This window comes from Buceros rhinoceros, unplaced genomic scaffold (genome assembly GCF_000710305.1).
Source record: "Buceros rhinoceros silvestris isolate BGI_N320 unplaced genomic scaffold, ASM71030v1 scaffold21247, whole genome shotgun sequence".
NCBI lineage: Eukaryota > Metazoa > Chordata > Aves > Bucerotiformes > Bucerotidae > Buceros > Buceros rhinoceros.
Window position 1 is genome coordinate 1 of NW_010424231.1, and position 9644 is coordinate 9644.

A 9644-nucleotide genomic window follows, 5' to 3' on the forward strand; every position below is an offset into this window, starting at 1 on the left:
GCGACCGGCCCGGGCCGGCGGCTCCGGGGCTCGGCCTCAGGCGGTCCCTCGAACAGACTCCAGACAGACGCCGAGTGTCTCCGTGAATGTGAGGTGCGATTTTTTAAAAAAACGCTGCTGTTTTATTTTTTATACAAACTAAAACACCAGAGGTCATTGAATCCTATATTAAATACATAAATTAAAAAATAACCATTCATAAAACTTTACATACAATAAGGATTCTCTTCTACACGTTAATACATATAGTACAGATACATGTCCAGTGTTTTATCAAAGGGTCATTCTGCCAAGTCATTTACAATTCTGTTCTGGAATAGACACCAAAAAAATTGGGAGCAAAATATATATAAAAACACACAGGTGCTGATGTGAGGGAGGGCAGGGGAAAAAAGAAACCTTTGGATCAGCAGCAGCTCTGTGGCTGTTCACCGAAGCGGCCCTGGCGAGGAGGAGCGCCTGGCTGTTCAGTCCCCAGGGGATGCCACGGAACAGAAAGCTTCGGGGGGTCACAGGACGTCTCCCCCTGAGATGAGGGCAGGGAGCTGGAACATGAAGTACATCTACAAGAGTCTCTGTGGTCTTCCAGGCACATCGACAAGAGAGGATGGAACTGTGAGCCAGGTGATAACTGCGAGAAGCCCTAGTTCCTTCTGTAACCCCAACTGCCTACACTCACCAGGCCCTCACCTGAAGTGCTTGAATCGAAACAATAGTCTTCAGAACCTCCTGACTTGGTCAGCAGAGAAAAAGCAGCAAGTCAGGTTTTGTTCAGCTGCGTTGCAGTATGTGATGTGGCTCATCTTTGCTTTGGTGGTGGGAACAGCCAGGAGCGCTTGTGCTCCTGCTGCAGCCAGGGGTGGATGCAGGGAGGCATCCAGGGTTGTGTCTGCTGCCCTCAAAGGCTGCAGTGAATTGATTTTATTTTCTGGTTGGTTTTGGGAGGGGGAGGTTGGCTGCAGTGACTAATTTGAGGGAGGAGTCTCAATACTTCGCCTCAGTGAATGTCAGGAAGAGCAGAAAGCCCCGAATAAACAGCTTCAGGATGGTGGAGGGGGAGGACATCAGAAACAGAGAGCCGAGAACTAGCTGCCCACGAGGTGTAAAATTAAACCACAATGAGCATACCAGCTGTGGCAGCTAAACGAGGCTAGATTCAGTGCCCCGCACCCCAACGGGAAGTGTACTTCCATAAGCTATAGCAACAATTCTCTATGTACAGTAGGGAATAGATACACGCGTACATATGTATATATATGTACATACACATCTATACTATATATAGATACATGTGTATATATATACACAAACACCCAACTACCAGGCTCCTTGTGATCCGGCTGACAGCAGAAAGTTTGAATTGCATCAGCAAGTGTGTTTTAGGCATGGCTGACGCTGCGCTGTGAGGGCAGGAGAGCAGCGTCGTCCCGCCCTCCGAGGGAACACCGCAGTCCGTTAAAGGTTCGCAGACTGAGGTAAGCCGTGGGCTGCCTACCACCCCCCCAGGGCCTTTGGACATGGAGCGCCTGCAGCCATATGAAAACACGGCAGCCAGGGAGAGGACACTGGGCAAAAAAGAGACACTAGATCCGATGCGCACAACACGGCTCCGAGGGCCAAGGTGATGGAGCCTGCCCTGAGATCAGTCAGGTTCGCTCTGAAACCATGCGCTTCTGTCTGTGCCAGGAGCCTTCCCCAGCTGCTGGAAACAAACGCTTCTAGTCCTCCCTTTTGCCTCTCTTTTAACCAAAGCAGAGGTGGAATTTATTGCACCCTCAGGTGCTGCTTGTTCTTCTGCAGGAAGAGCGCAGTGTTTGAATGGCTGGCCCTAGCGCTGGGGAAGAGTCTCCAGCCTGCATCAACTGGCAGGCGCTGCAGCCAAGTGGTGTGAAATGAACTGGAAAAAAGAGCGAGGGGGGGAATAACCAGAGAGGAAACACCCCTTTTTGTAGCTAACGAGGTGTTGTAAAGTTGCTTAGTGATCTAAAGGCGCAGGACCAGACCCTCAAAGGGCCCAACTCCAGAGCTCCAGGACCGAACTGCTGGCACCACTACTGGAAAGCACATGTAGGTTTGGGCCAACCTCCACAGATTCTTCTGCGGGGGGAAAAGAATTTGAACAAAGAGCATGCAACGTACCTGTATTCATTTAACATACCTGCCTACAAGCTTTTTTTTTTACAAAGTGAACCAAAAAACATACCGTTGGTGCAGAATTCAGCAAACCCCTTGACTGAACCTGACTGCTTCAGGAAGATGTGGTCATTCTGTAATTTAAATTAATTTTAAGGAGCAGGAGAAAAAGAAAAAATCAGTTGCTAATAGCTTCTGAGCTTTGATGGAAGGCTGAACACAACTGCAGGGCATGCAAGAAATGAGGGTGTTAGGAGTCTTTGTGGAGAAACAGCCCAGCACTGCAATCCAGTTGGGTGAATGGACATTAATGAGTAAAAGTTATTCTGGCCAGAAAATACCTGTGAAGGGCAGGCATCGTCAATGCTAGAAGAACTTGATCCCTGCTGTGGCCGGGGAACGGCTTTTGACCTTCTGAGTTGCTGTGGCAAGTTACTGCACTGCTGTGTGCCTCATTTGCTTCATGGGTGAAAGTAAACAAGCAAACAAAGGAGAGGCTCTGCGTGAAGCACCGTTAAAGCTTCTGCTGGGCAGAGTCTGTGTGCGTAAGGTGTTGGAACACAGGAGCCCTGTGTTGAACGTTGAAGTAATGCACAGGCTGGGTTCTGGCCCTTTGTTTTCTATTTTGTAGTAGAGACCTCCACTTCTCCCAGCGGAAATTAAGGCTCCACCGTGGAAGACGCAGCTCAGATAACGAGCCTTGCCCCAGGAACCCGCGGTCCGAACAGGCACGACTCCATTCCCAGGGAAATGCAGACAGAGGCGCAGAGAAGTACGTTGTCATGCCTAGCACACCCGTGAGAAGAGGGAAGACGGGTGCAGCTGGCACCTGGCCCAGCAGGCACGGGACCTTCGCAGTGTTTGCTGCAAGCGTGACACTCCTCAGGGTTCGTGTCTTACCGAGCACAGGGGGCACGGAGCTGTGAGCCTCAGGGAGACACCAGGACTGGGTACCAGGCTTTGTGACTGGAGAGGTAAGTAATGCTTTGAAATGCAAACTACTTCTAGTTATTCTTAACTGTGGAAAAATCTAAACAGACTAGCGATACTTCTCACTTCTAGTAAGGATGTGATCACACAGCTTTTTCCCATTTTTGGTTTGTGTGTTGTTGATCGGGAAGCCAGCTGGCAAAGTCAGATTGGCATGCCAAACCAAAACATTTGTTCCAAGCTGGGACAAAATAGTTGGGAGCTGATGCTTTGTGAATCACACCATGTGGACAAGGGGGGGTTGGCTTTTTTCCCCTCTGTCCTCCAACATATTTCTTTTCTTCTTCAGAAGCTACTCTGTAGATCCAATCCAGTGATCCTCAGTGTATTATTCAAATAGTAAACCCAAGTGTAGTCATTATTATCTCAATAGCAGTCTTGAAAGACTACGGAAAGTATCTGACAGCAGACGGGCTGTTCTTCACGGAGGGAGGGCGGAGAGAGGTATGGCTACAACTCTGTCAGAAACCCTCCTTGCACCAGACACCCTCTCCCCTTCCTTTGCCAAGCAGGGTGATGCTTCGTTCTGATCTCAAGCGACAAAACGTCCTGCTGCCTGTCCTGCCATCCTGCAACACCAGAACGCGGTTTTCCTTTCTTTCCCCCACATTGCAGCTGTTATTTGTTCCTGAGGTTAAAACCAAGGAGGGAGAGGAGGAGTCCCTGCAGTGCGACAGCCAGACAGTTCAAACTGAACGCCTTGTTGTCAGCATCTCCTCACAGCCTGTGTGTGTTTCTCCTGCTCTGTCCCGTTAACTTCCGACCCGTTCGTGGGACAACAGTGTCACGTTTAAACAATTGCCCTGCACAGCAGGGAGAGTTTTCTGTTGTAACTTTGGTTCCATGCCCAAGACGCACTGACTTGATCAGCTGTAAGCGGTTCCTTCCCTTTAAGTTCTTCCTAAGTGATGTAGGTTCACAGTTTCTTTTCCCCTTTTGTAGTTTCAACATAGAGACTTTAATTAGATGCAGCATATATCACAGCTTTAGACAGGAACTGTTGAGTAACAAATTTTGGGTGATGGCTTTAAAATACAAGGTGGTTGCAGTCTTGGCTACAGGTTGTTCATTTTTATACTTTTTAAAATAGGTGTAAACAATGTTCTCTTCATCAGGGGAGTGGAAGCATTTGCCTTTATAAGGACTTATCTGTGTGGTCGGGCACTCTGAAAATAAAAGAACATCTGTATCAGGGAAGTGATAAGTTCCCCTGCCTACCTATCCCAGCTGACAAGATGCAGTCTATCACAGGAGGCTGAAAAGGTGCATTCTTACAGTTGTCAGCGTTAAACTGCTCTGCTTGTCCCCAGGAAAGGCACTTGTGAAAATTCCTGCCTGCCCCTTTAACTCTACAAAGTACAGCACCCTGGTCCACCAGAGTCCCTGTGGGCATCTTCAGATGAACAGTTACGCACCAGTTTCGATAACTCTTGAACCAAAGCTGCCTAAAATTCACCAGTGACAGCAGGTGATAGGCTTGTGGCGTCAGGGATGGGTGCTCCATCTTAAAAGAGACGGGATTAGGAAAAAACATTTCCACACTCATACAAGTGGAAAATACAGGTGCAAACTGTACATTCAGAAAATTCTGAACCTCTTATTGCCCCAGTTTTTCTCATATGCTTCACAAGGACTTTACTGTAGCTACGACAGAAACTGAAAAAGGGGCAACAGTATAGGCAAATGGAAAAACTCACGCAGACAGGCTCTTGCAAACGTCACTGGCAGATCCTGTGAGTTTTCAAAGTGCACCTTAAATCCAAGATTTTGGTTTTATTTTTATTTTTTAATAGGTTTGGGGTTTTTAATTTTACTCTTCCTCGAAGCTGGCTGGTTGTTCTGGACTCGCAATTCTGTGGTACAGCAAGACACAGTCATACCAAATTATTTGCTACTACTGTGTACTATGAAAATTTTATCTTCTTAAAATTAGCCTATACATAATTTGGCTGTTTCATAAGATTTTCTGATCTTTTTTCCCCACTATGAATAAGCAAGAAACTGTCATGCTACTCAAAACGTCTCAGCTGCTGTGCTGTGTCGTGGCTCCCAGAAATGCTGCGGCTGGAGCGTTACTAAGTCTGCAGTCACAGCTTCACCTGTTTAATGTTCACTGGATTGAGGCAGCACGTTTTAAACAGCAGCGGGTCTATAATGCTGTGGGCCACTGGTTACAAGAGCTGTGATCACTGATCTGCCCACAGTCCTCTGATTCTTTCCTGCGGTTCATTCCCCATTCAGCCCAGCCTCCACGTATGTTGCTGCCTTAGCCCATGAAAAGATTCATTTTGAGGTCTGGCCAGCCAAGGAGGCAGCGGATTCCAATTTGGTGTGGCTAATTCTGAGAGCTGTCTCTGCATCAGCACAGAATTGCAGAAGAAATCCTTGATCTAGATGAAATGAAGCCCAAAGTAGGGGGCTTTTCCTTTGAGGGAAAAGGAAAACCCACCAAACCGTTCATGTGTGACTTAATCAATACCTTCACTTGCACTTGGAAACAAAGGCTGAGCTAGTACAAACTGTGGAAGGGCACAGCAAAACATCTCTCACACACACAGCATTATTCTCAGCTCGCCTGAAGTGCCGGGCAGAAGAGTTTATTCATTGACATAGCTCAAGCCAGAGCCAAGACATACAGTATGAGAAATCTAATGCTTTGGGTCTGTCCCCGGATCAGAAAATTCCAATCAGTCATCACGCATTCTTGAGTCTTTAACATAAAATGATCTAGGCTACGTTCTACTGCTATCCTGGATCACCTGCAATTCTCTTGGCTGCTTGATACTGTGAAATTGTTGTTTTTACAGTTGTGAAGAGCATAGTATCACCAGCAAGCTTTGGCACGGTGTTGGTCTGACTGCAACTCCCTGTGGCAACTCAGCAGCGTGATGACCCTCCATTGTGAACTACTGCAAACTGACGACAACCTGCGGAATTCTCTGACTCCGGGGACACACAAGAACATGCGAGGACGCGATCCTCCGCTCTGTGCTAGCTTTGAGGAAATAAATAAAATAGTCTTACCTTTCCAAGAGGCACATTGACATCAAGGCCAAAGAATAAAGGCAAGAGAGAAGAACAAGAACAGAAATAGAAACTGCAGAAGAAAAAGAAGATTGAGTAAAAACTAAAGGTCATGGCATTATAAGCATCAGGATTATTTTTGTGCTCTGTAGGACAGTTAGAATAACTACACATTCACAAGACACTGTATTTCCACAGTTACTTCTGTAAGCACCATACCACCTCACAGCCTTCAGAAACAGTCCCATTAACTCTGGTGATGATTTACAACTGGCACCAGATTGAAAGCCTCAGGTACAACTCTCACTGTGAACCACCACGGGTTGACTGAAGTCGCAAAGCTGGATATCAAAAAATAGCATGTGTGGTATTTTTGAATGCGTTCAAAAACAGTGCCTGCAATGCATGCTGGAAATAGCCTGAGGGGGAAAAAATATATATATATATATGTATATACACACACACATAATAACCAACCCTACATATTTAATAATCAATTTTTGCATGTCTCATTTTAATCATGAATGCACTTGTTTTCTGAGATGTGAATCTTTGTGAATCAAAAGCTCTTTTCAAAATTTACACTAAAAAGTCTGCTCATGGTTTCCATTTGGCCACGGCGTAAGTTTTGCTTTGTTTTTTTCATTTTCATCATAGATTATCATCTGATATTTTTCCAAGTTTTATATATATTAGAAAGAAAGAAAGACACCGAGTCCTTGCATCACAAAATATTGGCAGAAAAGTGGAAATAATTACGCATATCAAGTTTTGCATTGTGTCCACTTGTTACACTTTAGGATATCAACTGTCATTAGCTCTACTGTCCTTGTACTAATGTAGCCACTATTTGATGTGGTAGATTACACGTGGACATTGGTATTTACTAGTATCAGTACACTGGCAAGGCTTCCACTGCAGATGTATCTTACTCCAGCCTGGCATTTCTGGGAAGACGCTACTGGTAGCAGTACACTGTGCCCACGCCACTCTGTAGTATGACGCATACTACAATCCTATCTACAAGTAGCAAAACTCAGTGTGACAGAGATGGCCTTGTTCACCAGAAAAATGCAGCACATATTTTTAGACTGACAGAGAGAGAGTGTGTATGTATGTGTATATATATATATATATGAAGAATGTGCACATATAGTTCTTTGTTCAGTTTAAAGGCAAGATCCTTATTTGTATCAGAGTCAGTTACAAGCTTCAGCAAAGAGGACAGCATGAACCAGAGTTCCCTGGTCCGGCCAGATATGGACAATCTCCAGATCTCCACTGGGTTTCATTTCGTCCTTCCTGCTCACTGGCCTCCCCTTGCCTTCAGTGGAAGTATTGCCTGTCTAAAGGCAGCGCTCAACAGCCATGGGAAGGCTTCGTCATTTGGTACAGTGTCATTCACCATCATTAAAAGCGTTTGGCATTTATTTCCTAATGAAATAGTGAAGACTAAAGTCTGTACACACTGAAACACAAATTGAATAGAAGGCACATTAGACCACCACCAACAGGAGGCCCGTCCGATTCAGTTACACAAAACGGTCACATAGTTCAAGAGAACGAGGTCATTACTTTCAAAAATGTTTATCAGTGCACTTCAGAACAAACCTTTTCCTCCAGATCCTTAATCTGTCTCTTTTGGATGTCAGTTTTATCTTCTAAATCTCGGATCCTCTGAAAATCAGAAAAGAAAGCATCTAGACTAAATTCTCCGTAAATTTGCTCCGCTGAACAGGTAACTTAAGGTTCCAAGTGCCAAAAGCCTGGAAATTAGCAAATCCCTTTCTTTGGCAGGGATAATCTCGTGTAGTACCATGACTCCCTCCCCTAGCCCTGCCAAACCACAACTTTACCATGTGTACAACCATGTGTTACCACGCGTACACAACAAGTCTACAACACATGGTAAAGACACAGTATGAAACCACTCAAAAAACGAGATCCGGGCTCCCTCATGACCTGGAGCTTGCCTAAATTTGACCTCAGCTTATGCTCTTACACAGCAAAGCTGAGCAGATATTCATGTGTATCATTCCTTTTTCTTACCTGATGCGCCTGCTGAAGCAGCTCCATCCTCTCCTGAAGGATCTGGCAATCGTATTCTCTGCTTTTCCTCAGCATCTGACGCCTTAGCTTTTCTACTGCTGTCCTCAGCTCTTCCTGCTGTTTTTCAGTGAGTAGTTCCCCAAACTTTATCACTGTTTCTTGCTGCAAAGCATTGTACAAGGTGGCTTCAAGCTCCTGGATCCTCTGGTTGATGCAATACCAAAAGCCAATTAGAGATGAAACATTGTTTAAAACACAGTGGGAACTGGGGGGTTGGTGGCAGATTCAGGTGCCTGCGTGGGAGGTGGTCCCTGTGCTCAAGTGTGCAAATCCGTGAAAAACAGAGCTCATTAAATGGTTCAGTGTTTTGACAAAATGATATGAACTTTTATTTTTTAAATATTTTAATATTAATTTTCACTGAAATGCCTCACTGACATTTTTTAAGCAGTTACAAAGATTATTAGGAGTTGCATAGAATTTTCATACTTATAGGTGTAAAGATGAATATTTCACCAATTCTAAAATTTTGACCCATTGTGCTAAAAAAACGAAAAGAGGAAAGATTGAAGGTCACCGTCAGACTACTTTGCTCTTAATCCTGCTCATCAATGGGCATTCTCATTAACCTGACAAACCAAACATAATGAACTTGCACAGCCAGTTATCATCCCTATGTATCGGAATTTGATATAGCAGAGTTTTTAGAGCAGGAACTCTGGCTTTTTGTGTAACATTGTCTTCTTGCTATGACATGTGCAAAATGGTCAAGTTTCCAGACCTGACTTCCAGTTGGTTGCACTGACTCCAGTTGGACAAGCCAATATCCACAAGCAATATCTGCCTTTGACTGACAAAAGAGTTTCAGACTTCAGGAGACCTGCCTTTTTGTGACCTGAAAAAACTAGGTGTCGTGTTGGAGCTGTGCAGATGGCATGGTAGTGCATTAGAAAAACGGGAAAAAAATAAACAATACTAATTAAAAAGCAAAACCCTCTCTTCCTGATCCAACAGGAGTCTGTGTCCTGTCACAGTGCTGGCCAATACGTGCTGTAGAAGTTCCTCTGTACATACCATGTATGCTTGGTCGAGAGCTTGCTTCCTGTAGTCTAATTCTTCCTCCAAATAACCCTTTATTTTGCAAAATTGCTCCTACAACAAAGGACCATTTGGACAGAAATTGAATTATTTACTCAAAATACTTCGGGAAGTTTTATTAAATCAACTACAGATACCTGACTCAGGCAGGACTAGGAGACTGGTCTTAACTGACACTCTGTAGAGCTATTAATATCTGACAGCTAGAAAAGAAGGAAGACAAAATAGCTGTGGATTGCTTTTGCATGGTAATACATCTGATTTACCTGGAACGAAATCCACCATCTCTTTGTCGACTTCAGTGATACTGCTTGGCCTTCCAGTAGTGTAACTTAGGGGTTACCATGTGA

The 9644-nt window shown here is 44.8% G+C and overlaps 1 protein-coding gene across 2 annotated transcripts in view; it reads right to left on the minus strand.

Moving 5' to 3' along the window:
* Positions 1-6146: 6146 nt before the first annotated feature.
* JAKMIP2 (janus kinase and microtubule interacting protein 2) overlaps positions 6147-9644 on the minus strand; it is a 26921-nt gene continuing 23423 nt past the window's right edge. Inside the window, exons 17-20 of one of the 2 annotated variants that reach the window (XM_010140725.1) lie at positions 9271-9348; positions 8197-8400; positions 7759-7824; positions 6147-6220 (exon numbers count right to left, since the gene is read on the minus strand). In XM_010140725.1, coding sequence (XP_010139027.1) covers positions 6170-6220; positions 7759-7824; positions 8197-8400; positions 9271-9348 — 399 coding nt within the window. In that variant the 3' untranslated portion in view covers positions 6147-6169. The remainder of the gene's footprint in view (positions 6221-7758; positions 7825-8196; positions 8401-9270; positions 9349-9644) is intronic. The other variant, XM_010140726.1, reaches the window with a different exon arrangement.